This window comes from Haplochromis burtoni, unplaced genomic scaffold (genome assembly GCF_018398535.1).
Source record: "Haplochromis burtoni strain Fernald_Lab_line unplaced genomic scaffold, NCSU_Asbu1 Contig_763, whole genome shotgun sequence".
Classification (NCBI taxonomy): Eukaryota; Metazoa; Chordata; class Actinopteri; order Cichliformes; family Cichlidae; genus Haplochromis; species Haplochromis burtoni.
In genome coordinates, this window is record NW_024583124.1 from 163,014 (window position 1) to 178,837 (window position 15,824).

A 15,824-nucleotide genomic window follows, 5' to 3' on the forward strand; every position below is an offset into this window, starting at 1 on the left:
TGTGGAATACACACCAAGCCTTTGCAGCCTGTTAAAGATCACACACAATTGATTATATGCCTCTAAGTATACATGGTTGAATATTTCCTAATACAAATAACTACATGCAGTATTCTACCATATACAAACTTATATCACTAAAAGATTATACTGACTACTAAATACAATTTTCTATTGACAGTTTGTTTTCTTTCTGCAAGTGTCCAGAGTCAGAAGAGACTGAGAAGGTGAGAGGAGATGGGACACTGGCTCTCCATTCTTTGCCATTACTCGCCTCTTCCTCAAAGCCATGCTCACCTCAGCTATCAATGTACCCGCTCCATTCCAGTCACACCTGTCAATTATCAGTTTACCCTCACTGACCCACGGCCACGTCCAGCTCTAAAAACACTTTACTACGAATAAATCTGTTTTCTTAATGAAACACTGTAAAATGTATGTGCTGTCTCTGCGTTTGAGTCCAGTTTTTCCTGTCAGCCTGTGACACTGCATCCCTGATGATACACCAGGACAGATCCAGCAGTGTGTGAGGAAGAGGAGGAGAAAAATGAGCCAGCAGCAGCTGAGAGATGGAGAGGAGAACAGGGGGAGTACAGACAGCCGTTCTCTGTACTTGTTAAAAACAATTAAAATACATTCTAGATATTTCCAACACAAAATATAACAGCTACCTATACAGTGGCAAATACGTGGTGACAAAGAGAATCCAGATCAACTGGAAAATAAGACTGTTTTTGTAAAATGAAAAGTTTTATCAATGTAGCAGAGCAGTGAGTCCCTGCTGCTGGTACTGGACAAACACCTCCTTGTCCATGTTTCTGTGTCTGAAGACCAGGACAGGATGGATCTGTTAAGGAGGAAAAGATGGCCAGACAGCTTTGATAATACTTTGATTTACCCAGAATGCATTTAATGAAAATATTGTTTTCAAAGTGGGATTGTGCTGCTTTCAGTGGGAAAGGTTTACAGCTCTTCTAAATAAAAAAATGTAGTTACAATATGTTCATGAACCTGAAGTTTGCAAGTATCAGCTTCAAATCATGAATGTGAAACTCCTGGTGTTTCATGTGTCCTGATGCTCAGTCATCCAAGTAAACAAATGCCAAAAATGCTCATCTGGACATAGTGTTTTCTGGGACATGGTGTTTTCTGGGGCATGGTGTTTCACACAAATATAAATAAAATAAACACGCTGTCCAACACATCTGTAGCTGCTGCTGTCACACATGCTCGGTGACAGCAGCAGTGTGTTATACCTTCTTGGTCTTCTTGACCTTTGAAGCCTGTCACCAAATTCCAGCAGATTCTTCAGCAGGACCCTTTGTGATAGTTCAACCCAGGAGCGTCAGGTAAATGACACTCCTGGGTTGTGTGAAATCCCAGAAATAAACCTTAGACAAAGTGAATCTGTGAACTAAGGTGTAGGTCTGTTAGGTTATGTTGCGGTGATCCTCGATTTGGGGGATTTGTGTTCATACTGGAGTGCAAAATTAAAACCAATAGAAGATGGACAAGAAACTTTCAAAGCCATCATGTGCTCAGTTTAGAAAATATAAAAAAGAAGAGGAGGAGAAACGAGCAAAAGATGCAGGTAAGCAGATGTGTGATTGGATAATGGCAGGTCATCCTGAAACAATCAGAGTCAGAATACTTTATTAATCCCTGAGGAAATTATGTGGATTACAGTTGCTCCAAGAAGAAATGGTAAAAATAGTAACAGTAACAGACTAAACGCCAAACATTATGTTACAGATTTTTAATATTAATTAGTCATTGTCAGTTGTTGATATGTCCTGTTCTCATTGTATGATGAATTATGATGGCTGTTTGCATTCAAATCACACTCTTTCTCTCTTCATGTGTGTGTTTCTCTGGTGAAATTCAGTCTGGTTCCGACAACAGTTTTATGTTAATGTACAATCCTTAATATGTTTTATGTGGTGTGTGTGTGTGTGTGTGTGTGTGTGTGTGTTCGCCCGGGGTGCCAAACAGGCTAGGACCACCACTGGCCCTGACAAACTCAGCTGAAGCTCTTCTTCTCAGTTTCTCTGGCAGACATTCATAAATGTCTCTGAGCTTCACCAAAGGCTGATGGCTGGGTTTTGGCGCCCTCTCATGTCAGAAGCTCAGAATGCATGACTAAAGCTGTGACTGGCTGGGAATCGGAGATTAAATAAATCATGAAGCTCTGGCAAGCAGCTGATGTCACACTCTGCTGGCTGCGGATTGGTCCACAGACAGCAGGTGATTAGCAGGTGTGCTGACACCTGAAACCTTCATCCATCAGCAGCTTCACTTTGTGTCTTCAGCAGCAAATGCTTGGGTTTCAACTGGGACAGAGTGAACGGAGGTGAGTCTGTGTCTACTTAGACTCTACTGTCTCTGTCTGTCTTTGTTTCTATGGTTCTCACTGACAAACTCTCTTCCTCCTCCTCCTCCTCATGGACGAGACAAGAGTCCACCACAGTCCAGAGTATCTGTGCTGATCCAGGAGCAGGGTTAGCCTAGAAAACAAAGAACGCTAAAGTCTGACTCAGTTACCATGGTCACTGACCTGCTTCCTGTCTACTCCTCCTGCTGAGCCCAAAGTCTGATCCTCGGTTTATTCTGGTGCTGAAATCATGAGAGCATTTCACATCTGCGCTCGTTCCTTGATGAGTTCCTGACCGAGTGTCACTGTTTTTGTTTCATAATCTATAACTAATGTGAGATTCACTCTGACCTCACATCTCCATAAACACCACGACACAGCAGAGCAGCATGAACTCTGTGCTTTCTATTCACAGCATGTGCAGTACAGTTTTGCAGTAATCCAGTGAGGATGATCAGAGAGGAAACATGGAAGACAGCAGTGTTAGAACTCATTTGTTTAAGTATTGTGATGATATTTGAACGATCAAAACTTTAGTAGTTTGAGTTCTGCAGAGTTTCCTTGCCCGCGCTGTGGCACTGATGATTCTCACATCTCCACCCATCTGAAACACAAGTTTGTTTGCTCTGTTTGTATTTATTTATTTCTATCCCCCCAGTGCGCAAATATAACTGAACCTCTGTAACACAGTAACCACATACCTGTAATCTGATTACTGATGGATGTAATGTGAATACTTTGGAACAGCCTTTTAGTTAGAGGTTAGTAAGTCTGATTCTCTGTGAACTTCATAAAACAAATTCATACATGAATGACTTAAAGTATTATTCATGAAACTAAACAAACAGTCAGCACTTTAAAACACACTGAAGTTACTAAAGTTTCTTTTCTCTGTTGAATTAAACTGTAACTTTAATCGTGATCAATCATTAATCACTGGCAATGATCATGTTCTGAATGAAACACAAAGAGCTGCTCACTGATCAACAATGAGCTTATTCTGTGTTTCAGACTCATCATGGTTCCAGACTCCATCGGTAAGATCGCCTCACTGTTCAGTGAAACCTGAAACCCGCTGAGCTCAGGTTCAACTACATGTTTAAAAAACAAAAGCCTGTGTGTGAGGAGATGACAGCAAACAGAAAGCAAATAGAGACAGAATAGAAATATGTCTGTTCTTTGTTCTGTTCGTTAAGATCAACATCCTGAAAGTAAAGTGTCACACTGTCTTCAATTATGTATTCAGAGCAGGCTGTTTGTGTAAGATGATCCCTGAGTGCTGCCTGACAGGTGAGCCTGAGTTCAGGGAGGATGGAGGAGCTCTGATAGCAGTCTGAATGAGATCCTTTGACAGTGCTGATGGTCATCATAAGACTCAAACATCTTCACTACAAACGGCTTACTTTCATGTATTTGTACACACAAATACATGTTGTTATTTTTGTTTTTGTTTTTTCCTTGTTTGTTTGTTTGTTTTGTTTTTGCTTTGTTTTATTATTGCTTTGAGCCCTGTGTACAGGAGCTGCATGCAAAAAGATCTTTGTTAAAAGGGTTGGCGTAATAAGCAAATGCTTCAGCCAATACCTTTTGATTAGCCTTGTCTCATGCTTTCTTGCTTTGTGGTAGATCTTTGTTCTGTCTTCACTGAGATATTTGAATGCTAATCAATCAAATCAAATCAATCAAACAAACAAACAATACATATATGTACAAAGAGTAAGAAGAAAATGAAGCCTGATGTACATGAACCTGAGCATTGACACAGAGACGATGAAGTTCACACAAATGTTTATGTTCACCAGTGTTTCCAGATGTTTATGTTCACCAGTGTTTCCAGATGTTTATGTTCCCCAGTGTTTCCAGATGTTTGCTTCCTGTTTATCAGAGAGTTTCAATCAAATCTGTCCATCGGGCTACAGAACTGCCATGAAGCTCCAGGCTCTGCAGAGACTCTGTTGCCGTGGGTAACAGTGCACTGAGTGTATTCTCTGTACCACATGTACTGCAGTATATGTACTGTACTCTGTGTAGCACATGTACTGCAGTACATGTGCTACACAGAGTACATTAAGTGTACTGCAGTATATGTATAGTACTCTGTGTAGCACACATGTGCTACACAGAGTACATTAAGTGTACTGCAGTATATGTATAGTACTCTGTGTAGCACTGCGTGTACTCTTGTACAGTCAGATGTTCAGCTCTAACACTGACCCTGAGACATACTTGCCAACCTTGAGACCTGAGAATTAGGGAGACATTCAATAAGGGGGGGAGGTTAGGTATACATATACAGAAAACTTGAATTTCACAGTGTTTACTTATTTAAAATTGTATTTAAAGTAAGTTATTACTGTCCCCCAGCCGGGGCTGTCCAAATTCAGAGGCTGCATCCACCTGAGAACCTGGCCTTCGTGGTCTAAGTGGGCCGGGTACCCTGAAAGCCAGGTAGACCAGAAGTGAGCGACTGTGCCAGTCTAGCCCTCAAAATTATGTCACGAGCTTTCTCAGTGGAGTGAAACTCTGCCTTCTGCTCCTTGCTACCTAAATATAACCGAACGCTGACATAACTTCTCGACCATCTCACGCTTCTTTTTCATCAGTTTTCTGTTTGACGTTTATTCAGCTGTGTGAAAACCCTGAGAGGAACCCTCCCGAGGGATTAATACAGTTTTATTTAATCCAGTCTAATAACTTTAATCTCAACCAAACCGATTTACTCAGGAACAAATAAAACACTGAAAAAAGTCAAACAATAACATTTTTAGGTTATCTGTGTGCCTTATATATCACGTTTAACCTGAGTAGCCAAAGACCGCTGGGGTTTGAAAACGATCTACCGGGAGTTTACTGTTCTCGCCGGCTTAGATATTTGAAATTTACACAGCTACATTCTCGCCTGAAAATATGCTAAAAGTTTATTTTGCAACCCAGAAAGAGTAATAATAGTAATGTTAAAACTAAGTAGCTGCCGCCATTGGCGGGGTGGCTGTAGCTCAGGTGGTAGAGCAGGTCATCCACTGATCGGAAGGTTGGTGGCTCGATTCCTGGCTTCCCCTAGTCTACGTGCCAAATATCCTTGGGCAAGATATTAACCTCAAATTGCTCTCCGATGCATTCATCGAAGTATGAATGTTACCTATGAAGCACTTAGAAAGATGTGCTTGGGTGAATGCACTAGTTGTGTAAAGCGCTTTGAGTGCTCAGATAAGTAGAAAAGCACTATATAAGCCGGTCCATTTACCATTTTACCATTGTTGGAAACTGGAATTGGCTGGGCCGTGCTATGAATTCAGGGATATGGTTTTTCATTTTTGTTTTCATTTTGTTTTGGTGGAAAATCAGGAGAAATTCAGGAGAATGGTGGCTCCGGGAGATTTTCGGGAGGGGCACTGAAATTCGGGATTCTCCCAGTAAAATTGGGCGACAGTGGCTCAGGGGGTTGGGAATCGCATCTGTAACCGGAAGTTCACCGGTTCGATCCCTGGGCTCTCTGTCCTGGTCGTTGTGTCCTTGGGCGAGACAGTTTACCCTACTGGTGTTGGCCAGAGGGGCCGATGGCGCGATATGGCAGCCTCGCTTCTGTCAGTCTGCCCCAGGGCAGCTGTGGCTACAACTGTAGCTGCCTCCACCAGTGTGTGAGAGTGAATGAATAGTGGAATTGTAAAGCGCTTTGGGTGCCTTGAAAAGCGCTGTATAAATCCAATCCATTATTTTTATTATTATAAAATCAGGAGGGTTGGCACGTATGCCCTGAGAGTCAGCTGACTTCATGAGCTCACCTCTGACCTGTACATGTTCAGATGTTACGGTGACATCGCTGTCTGTTTCTAGTGGACACCGTGTTGGTGCGACACGTCACAGCGGCTCTCCACTCGGGGGGTGGAGCTCAGAGTGACGTTGCAATGAGCAGACAGGAAGTGACCTGCGCTCTGAACAGGATGTTCCACAGCGCATCACAGGACGTGCCAGTTCATGTGACTGCAGCAGCTACCGAGGAGACATGCAGTCTGATGTTCAGGTTGTTTGACCGGTCAGTGTACTCACAGTATCACATTACTTGTAGTGCTCATAGTACTAACAGGACTGCACCCAGTCAGAGTAACAATCTGTGTGTGTGTGTGTGTGTGTGTGTGTGTGTGCTGCAGCAGTCGGTCCGATGAAGTTTCAGCTCGCTCTCTTCAAACCGCTCTGATCGCTCTGTCCTCAGATAACCTGCTGCTAAAGTACAGAGGTGAGGACAATACACTGCTCTATAACAGGCCTTCACAATAAAATGCACAGCCCTTCACAATAAAATGCACAGCCCTGTAGAATAAAGCTCGGGTGTTTTCAGGTCTGCTGCAGGTCTCGACAACCCCTTCAGGATCCATCAGCAAGCCTGGACTCAGGTGTTTGCTGATGGACCTCATCCAGGTAAAAAGCTCACACTACATTTCCCAACATGCCTCTGCTGCTGCTCTCTGTAACGTGTGTTTTCAGGTTCCTGCGGCAGTTCAGGAGGAAGTCGTGTTTGACGATTTGGAGGCAGCAGTTCAGTCGTGTTTTAAAGGGGTGAGAACACAAACGCACACCTGGCTGTGATTGGCCATCGTCATGGTTAACATGTTATGTGTGTTTATAGGTGTTGACCCCAACAGTGAGCAAGCATCATCTGTTGTCATGGCTGCAGAGTGAGCCATGCCTGTTGCTATGGTTATCCACTCTGTACCGGCTGTCAGCCAGTCAGAGCGTCCAGCACAACGTTCGCTGTCACATCTGTAAGACCCGCCCCTTCACTGGGCTCAGGTGATGTACATTTTAAACTGGAAACTGGGTAAACACGGTCCAGATGTGTGACGAAGATTTACCTGTGTATTCAGGTATCGATGTATGAAGTGTGTGAACGTCCATGTGTGTCAGAGCTGCTTCCTGACTGACCGCCAGACTAGGAAACACAAAACCCACCATCCAGTGCTCGAGTTCTGCAAGCAGGTAAGAACACACGTAACCGGAAGCACAGGGAACAGAACAGGTATCAGGGGGCACAGGTAAGAACTCATTTAACAGTACAGGTAAGAGGAACAGGTGACAGGAAACAAAGGTAACAGGAGTAATAGGTGAAAGCCTGACAGGTAAGAGGACGCAGAGAGGAAGCGAGGGGTAAATCCCCACAGGTGCACATGGAGCAGGGCCGTGCAGAGAGGTTTAAAGGGGCGGGTGCTCAAAGTTAAAAAGGGGCACATTGAAACAGGGTGAATAACAACAACACACATTCATCAAGAATCTAATATGGGCAACAAGGCAAAGCAAACGTAGCCGATGTTTTACCTGATGGGTACAATGTTGCTGTTGAGGGGTTGCTGTGGATAGTGCTGGAGGGCAGGGCTGTGTTGATCTGAGACTGTAGACATTAAAAAGTCCATAGGAGAGATGGTAGCTGATTAAACAAGTGTCATGAGATAATAACAAAATGCAAAGATTGGTGACAGCGCTTGGAACCATAAGGCAACAAAAAACTGTGAGAAATAATTTAGGCTCTGCCTGTGAATCACTCTTTGCTTCTCTTCTTCCTTCCATCCCATCATTTCATATATCACTCTCCACTTGCTGTCTATCTGAGAACAAGGCACAACTTGCTATTGCAATAAACTATAATCTAATTATCCACACCTAACAACTCTTGCACTTAATCTATAATAAAATGATGACAGAAAAATGTTATAGCACTGCCTTTAGTAGCCTCACACAGCTCCTGCTGTTTCCTCCTCATGTCCTTACCAGCCATGTCTGGACAATGTTATATCATGAGTAATAATTAAAAAATCCATTAAATAAAACACACACATGCACGCACACACAGTGACATTTTAGACCTTCTTCAGAATACTGTATATACTATGGGCATCATGGTGCTGATCCAGAATCCTTACATTATTATTTATTACTAGAGCTACAATAATAAAGCAAGAGGAGGGGGAAGTAATAAATATGAAATAATGTCATTATGATGATTCCATTTGTTTCACTATCCACTCTGTGCAGGGAAGCTTATTACATGTTTAAACTGTAGAGATACAATACATTTTACTGCTGTAAAATCCAAACTTTTGTCTTATTTAAAATATAAATCTAATATAATCTGCTTCTGGGGCGATCGTGGCTCAAGAGTTGGAAGTTCGCCTTGTAATCGGAAGGTTGCCGGTTCGAGCCCCGGCTTGGACAGTCTCGGTCGTTGTGTCCTTGGGCAAGACACTTCACCCGTTGCCTACTGGTGGTGGTCAGAGGGCCCGGTGGCGCCAGTGTCCGGCAGCCTCGCCTCTGTCAGTGCGCCCCAGGGTGGCTGTGGCTATAATGTAGCTGCCATCACCAGTGTAGTGAATGGGTGGATGACTGGATGTGTAAAGCGCTTTAGTAAAATACAAATACAGGCCATTTACCACTTAATGTATGTTCTTTAAAATACAGCGTGTGTTTTTTAAAATATATTTATAATAATGCATAATTATGTGGACATGCATATTAGATCGTTTTTTAGTGAAATATAATCCCTCCAGAAAGGCAGGAAAAGCTCCTGTAACTTACTTTAAAACTAAATATGTTCCCTAAAACGGTGACAGAGCTACAGACCCATGACAGCCTTACACAGGTAGCCAGCAGCTATGACCAGCACTACTTGTGCAGTTAATAAAAGGACAGGTAATGTTTGTCGCGCTGTTGCACACACAGCACGCTCGTTTGTTTCAGTTCGTCAGTTGCAACAAGACAGCTTACCAACGTGTACGTAATAAGCTAATACTCCTGTGCTACACACTACAGTGTACGCTGTACACCTACTTACTGGTTTTGTCGCATCAGTCTGTGTCTCTGAGTTAACTTGTGTTTCTCCTACAGCTCCGGACCGCAAAAATGCGCGTGCTCTTTGTGAGCTCGTTCCCGGCTCGTAACCAGCGCGTTCTGCCGTCAAGGGCGATCATTGGTTAAATGTGATCATGTGACTGATGCAAGCCAGATCCTTTTATTTAGCAAAACTGTGATTAATAGTTAAATATTATTGTTGAGGGGCACAGACAGGACTCCGCACGCACACACACATTAAAAAAATAATAATAATTTTTTTTTAAAAAGTTGCCTCAACAAAAGGGCACTTTGGGCACCCATCAGGAAAGGGGCGGGTGCTCAAGCCCCTCTAGCCCCCCCCTCTGCACGTGCCTGACATGGAGGGGTAACGCTTGTAGAAGACGTAATAACCTGTTCAGTTCAGTTGTCATTCTATACCAGCCCACCTGGAGAGAGTCTCTAACCTTGTTGGTGCGCAGTGCTCATCACGCCTTGCTGCCACGGCGACACACTCAGAGAGAAGCTAATTGGAAGAGGGTCCTAATGTGGGAGGAGCCAAGCGAGACGGAGAACAGGTGTGAAAATAACCCTTTCATAATACGACCCCCCTCGTTAGGTATCTTATTATAATTACATTTCTTTTCCCCTCAGAGCACCACCTGCTTCTGATGCCTCAACACGATTGGCTGGCTCGTCTCACAGCCCCTCCTCTGAGAGGGGTGTTTCACGTGGCGCCTCAGAGGCTCCTCCTCCTCACTGCTCTTCTTCGTGTAAATCTCTGCAGACGAATGAGGACGCGTCCAGTCAGCAGGTGACGTGATGAACTCACTGTGTACTATGATGTCATAAAAATTATGTAATAGCAACAGTCATGTGACTGTGTGTGTTTGGCGTTGAAGACAGTGGCGTTGCTGACAGACGTGAAGAACCTACAGAGGGACCGATGGTGAGAACAAAGAAAAACAGAGCCAGATGGTTTTATCAGCTTCGTGTTTATGTTTGTTTGTTTCTTTTTATCTTGTTTTGTTTTAGTTTGCTACCTTATGTTGTTTGTTTGTTTGTTTTTCCCCATCAGGCTGTTGGAGCAGGAGCTCCAAACGTTTCGGCTCACTGTCCAATCCGAGCAGGGCATCCTGGAGGAAAGGTGCTCTGAGATGGAAGTTACTGTGGAAACATTGACGCGGTACAATGCCCAACTGCAGGGCATGCTCACACAGGTGAGTGGATGTGGGCGGAGTGATTGGCTGATGACTGCTGAGGTGCCTTCTATTAGTTGTAGCTGAAAATGTTGTTCTTCAGGCTCTGAACAAGATGGAGGCTCAACAACACGCCAGCAACATGCCAAACAGTGCCAACACGGAGAACACAGAAAGAGGAACCATCACGCCAACTTCTGACACTCTGAAAAGCACAGAAGAAGAAACAGAGGAGGAAGAGGAGATAGAGGATGAGTGGAGCCAGGAAGAACTTCAAACTCAAACATCTCCCACAATCCACCAGGGCTCACCTCCCTCACCTGATGGAGACTGTGAGGAGTCTGCAGGTCGCATGTCTCCACATCACCCAGTAGAGCTACAGCATGGCCCTGAGGAGGCGGAGCTACAAGGAGAACGAAACAGTCTGTCTGAACAAGAGGAGGAACATGGGCCACGTAGTTCAGAGACGCTGCTGCAGGGGACTGTAGAACGACTGAAGGCTGCGCTGGAGACACACAGGTGGACTCAGACAGGTGAGGCACAGACAGGTGACTGAGACTGCAGAAGGAAACGGAAATGACTGCCTGAGGTCAGACTCACCTATCAGGTGAGCACACACCTGACAGTCAGTACCTGTAACAGTCAGTGCATCATTTACACCTGCTGCATATCCTTTCCAGCTCAGTCTCTTTGCCAAGCCAGTTAGCACAAGTCCTTTCTTCTTCATCTCTTTGATAACTTTGTCCTTCAAACACTAAAATTAATGTTACATCATGTTTCTAACTCTGTGTCCAGGTGAGAGGACGAGGGCGGAGCTTCTGCAGGCTGCTGAGCAGGTGGGAGACTCGATGCTCCACCTGGTCGACGCTATGGAAACAAACTCACCAGCTGATTCGTCCAGCTTAGAAAACTTTATTTAATCATTAAATAAATGCACAGATACAAAAAGTATCAAAGTTCACCTGTAGAAAAGTTACCAAAACATAACGTGTTTCTATGGAGACGTGAAGCTGCCAGGATCATCATCAAGTCGTCATGTTTCATGTGGTTTTACAAACATGAATTTAAATAAAACATGAAATTTCTTTTGTCATATTTTTTAACATTTCATCCGAATTTTGTTTACACACAATAAATAAAATCCATTCATAATTTTTACTCCAATGCTTCCCAAATAAAACTTTAAAATAATTAAATTAAAACAATAAAAGCTCTTCAAAATGGACAGATTAAACTTTATATTTCGATTTTTAACTTTAAAAATTAACATTTTAAAACAATCAGATTTGAAAACATCATTATGGCCAAAACAAACCTGGCATTTAAAACACACCTGGACAGGCAAGTCGTACTACAAACACAGTAAAAATGATAAATGGATTCAGTTTTTATTTTAAAATTGGCACCAGCAGGCTTCCATACACTTCTAACAGCCTAATTAAAGGCTACATTATCCAAGAATAACTGATCAATAACCCATCAATAACCAGCACCATCAGGTTTCATGAAAAATAAGACTTCATTTTGAAAATCAGCTATCGCCGCGACCTGCGGCCCCTCCTCCTGCGTGATGACAGTAAGGGGGCGGGGCCTGCAGAGATTGGGGGTTTCCTGCCGGGTCCAGCCCGGCGCAGCCCCTCCCTCCTTGGGTGAAGGGGTGTGGCCTGACCCCTGGTTTGTATCTGGGAGGGTGGGGGGAGTGCCCTCTCCCTTCTAGCCCCTCTTCTGCTCTCTGACAGCCTGTTGAGGGGCGGAGCCTGAGTTATGTCGGACTGAGCAGAGTCCCTGCTTAGCGTGCTTAGCAAAAGGCTGCTGCTGTGACCTTTCACCTCTGTGGGAGTTCTATCGGTGTTCAGGTCCGGGCTCAGACTCCTGAACAGCTGACGAACACAGGGCGGTGGTGGCCCAGAGGGGGTGGAGCCTCTGCGCCACAGGAGGCCTCTGGGTGGGTTCTTGAGGATACGGTTGGAGGCGGGGTCGTAGAACCGGACAGGAAGTCGTTTGTATTTGACCTTTAACCCCTGCTGCTCCAGCGGGCGCCGTTTCTTTCTGCAGCGTTTGTGGGTGGAGCCTAACGCTGACACTCGGGTGGGGGCGGAGCCTGATGGGGAGGAGAGTAGGTAGACCAGCGAAGTGCGTGGCTGTACAGGTGTGATGATACTGGAGTACGACGAAGGGAGAGAACGCCACGTCGGCACAGGTGTCCTCTCAGCTGCCTCTGGATTGGCTTGTGGGTAGTCGATGGGTGGGGCCTCAGGGGATAGCTGATGCACGGCGGGAACGACCAATCGGACTGTCTGAGTGCTGTGACTGACCTTCACCACCTGCAGGAACAGTGCAGGTGAGACCTTGTTCTTTTGCAGGAACTGACAGCGCTCTAAGTCACACGACTCACCTGACACCTTGATGCCAGTCTGAAGCTCCGCCTCCTTCCCCTCCTTCTCCTCATATACACATAGTCCCCCTCGTCTGGGTCCAGCAGGGGTAGCATACCTGCATCTGGCTCCACCTCCTCGGGTTCAGCATCCCCCTTCATTTTCTGGCTCCGCCTACCATACCTGAGTTTGATGACATCAGCAGAGAGAGTCATGGGTGTGATTTACGACCTGAACATGGATTACCCGCAGAATAAAAACCTCGTTTTAGTAGAAAAGTTGCGTGACAGCGACCACTTCAGCTCTTATACCTGCAGTATCTTAATCCAGGACATCTTTAACCAGGATGTTATTGGCTACTTTTACTACCTAACTCAAACTTCAAACTTAAGGAGACTCAGGCAGGTCTCTAGACTAACGTTTTGCCATGGCTGCACTGGTGCACCTAACAACAAAAGTAACAAAAGTTAGGTGCACACAAACTTTTCAACCACATCGCTTAACGCCGCAGCTTTACATGTTCACTTTGTTTTTAACTGCTGTCCATACAGACAATACTGATTTGTAAGTGATTAACTAACAATCTTGTCAACACAAAGTTCTTTATTTGGAGCACATTTCTACAAGAAAGATAAGTTACTGTATTTTTCAGACCATAAGGTGCACGGGTTTATAAGGCGCATTAAGCGAAACCAAACAGATAAGTCTTTAATAAACTTTACTCAACTCATTCTTCTTGCTTCCTCTACTTCTGTATCATTGATTCATTAATGTTGAATTCTCTCTCAGCTGCTCCATTCCCGCGTGACTGATAAGAGTTTGAAATCCATGTCGTAAGCATGTCTCTTAACAGGAGCCATTTTGGGGTCCTTATACACACACAATACGGTAATATTATGCTGAAGCACAGTGCGTTTCACTACACGAGGCTCCTGACTGTGGTAGCAGCTGTGCTCCAACAATCTATCAAGCGGTGTGGCTTCATAGCTTACCAAAGAGATGCTGAAACATTTTGACAGATTTTTGAGCACCGTGTACATAAAATCGTTTTGTGGTCAGTAAGCACAACCAGAATTCATACATAAGGCACACTTTTGAGGAAATTAGAGGATTTTAAGTGTGCTTTATAGTCCTAAAAATACGGTGCAGAAAAGGTTCTTGTGCTTAAAGTGCTTCACTGAGCTGAAATTTAAACTTAAAATATCTTAAGATATATAAAATTAAAAGAAAGTCAAACTTAAGTGCCTCAAAGGTTTTGAACTGAACATCTCAATATCTGAACACCTTACCTTGTGCATGGGCACCTGAGAGGTCCCGACCTTGACTATCTCTGATTGGTTTGGACCACGATATGGGCATAATGTTGTCTGTTGTTGGCCACACAGAGACTTTCAGAGTTGTGGAGACGTTTTTTTTTTACTTGAACCTAGGATTTTTTTTTGTCGCACCTTTGAGAAATTAGGTCGCATTTGCAACCAAACTGGTCGCACTCTAGAGCCCTGTCAGGTAAGCTCAACTAGCTTTATGTAAGCTCAGCTGACTTCTTGTTTCCTGTGGATTGTAATATTGGCAGGTTCTGGCTCACCTGGCGAGGGACTCTGTGTCAAAGTAGCAGATGAAGCGCCCGCGCCTGAACTGTCTCACCAGCCTCTCCACCTTCTCCTCGTCCTCCTGCTGGATCTGGGTCCAGGTCTTCCCCCTGAAGGATTCTGGGATACGCTCCGGGGCGGGCCTCACCTCCTCGATGGGTAGGGTCCAGAACCCCTCCTCCGTCCCGTCACCCGGCCCGTGGAGGGCAAAGTGCAGCTGCTGTGAGTACACTCTATCTTCCACGTCCACCTGCGCATCCATCAGATGGCAGAGGTCCCGCCCCTCCGCCTGACTCACCTGCGCAGGTGTGTCACTGAGAGTTTGCGCTCGTTGCAAAACCACCTGCAAGGTGACATCAGTGATCAGTGCCTGCGCTTGTCAGGACACGCCCAATTCTTCCCTGGACCCACAGGTACCTGCACAGGCGAGTCCCAGTCTTCACTCTGTGTTTCCATGGAAACAGGGAGGCTTAGCTGGAAGCTATCTGTATCATCTTGGCAGGAAATGGCACCATAACAGCACCTTTGAATCACCTGCGGGTGGAACAGAGAGACTGGTTGACAGGAAGTCCACCTGGGAACCATCAGTGTACTGGAACAGGAACTAACCTCCTCGATGGTCTGGTCCAGAGGGTCCGTGTGGCCTGAGGAGAATGCATCCTCTCTGTGGGCCTCCCTCCTCTCCCTCTGCCAGGTGAGCCAGGGCCTCTCACCTGGACCAGGCCTGTGGTCTGTGGGGGTCAGGTGGGGTCGGGGGCCATGGCCTGGACCTCCAGGGCGCTGCGAGGAGGACGAGGACTCACTGGTTTTCCTCCTGTTCGTCTTCCTATGGGCTTTCCTATGGACAGGGGGCGGAGTCTCCAACTGAGAGGCCGGCGCTCTGCGGTAAGGAGAATGGGTGTGATCAATGATGCCTTTGTCCTGCTCTCTTATAGGTACAGACAGCCTCTCCTGGCCCACTCTGTCGCCTGACTGGCTGCAGGCATCATCTTCTTCCATCGGACGGGCTGGGTGACAGGAAGCGTCATCAGAGCTGGGCAGGCATTCTCGGGTACCTTGAGACCGGCTGTCGTCGGATAAACGGACTTCATCGAGCTCCGCTTTTGGCAATGGGGGGGTGGAAACTGATGGGAGGTCAGTGTGAGACGGCCTGAGGCGGACAAACAATTGTACAGGTAAATAAACAGGTTTGTTTGAGTTGTCAGAGGTCTGCGCTATGAAACCCTGAAGCTACCTGTCCTATCCAGGTAACTTCAGGGGTGACTGTGGATTTACAATGAAGGTAGTTCACTTATTACTGGGGTGTCTACCTCCTAAGTCTTGCGTGATTAGCTGTCTCAGGGTGCAGACTGTTGTAAACCCTAACTTCCAGGGATCCATAAGAAACAGGATTTATGAAGTTTAATGTAGCTAGAGGTTAGCAGGGAGTTAAAAGAAGTCCCATAAATGAAGACAGAAAACCAAACAGCAGTGA

General features: G+C 45.3%; 2 protein-coding genes across 2 annotated transcripts; one reads left to right on the top strand and one right to left on the bottom strand.

Moving 5' to 3' along the window:
* The first annotated feature begins 4,005 nt into the window (after positions 1-4,005).
* dytn (dystrotelin) lies at positions 4,006-11,306 on the top strand. The gene is made up of 13 exons (XM_042215570.1): positions 4,006-4,331; positions 6,206-6,404; positions 6,520-6,605; positions 6,708-6,787; positions 6,854-6,925; positions 6,996-7,159; positions 7,234-7,345; positions 9,632-9,765; positions 9,842-10,001; positions 10,090-10,136; positions 10,266-10,407; positions 10,490-10,919; positions 11,182-11,306. The coding sequence occupies exons 1-13, from the start codon at positions 4,109-4,111 to the stop codon at positions 11,304-11,306; spliced, it is 1,974 nt and encodes a 657-aa protein (XP_042071504.1). The 5' UTR covers positions 4,006-4,108.
* On the bottom strand, positions 11,263-15,500 carry zdbf2 (zinc finger, DBF-type containing 2; the record flags this gene model as incomplete). The annotated part of the gene is given in 5 exon segments (XM_005950216.3): positions 11,263-12,710; positions 12,782-12,944; positions 14,347-14,693; positions 14,768-14,884; positions 14,960-15,500. Coding segments are annotated over 5 exon segments (1,957 nt in total), but the record flags the coding sequence as incomplete, so codon positions are not given.
* Positions 15,501-15,824: the final 324 nt, after the last annotated feature.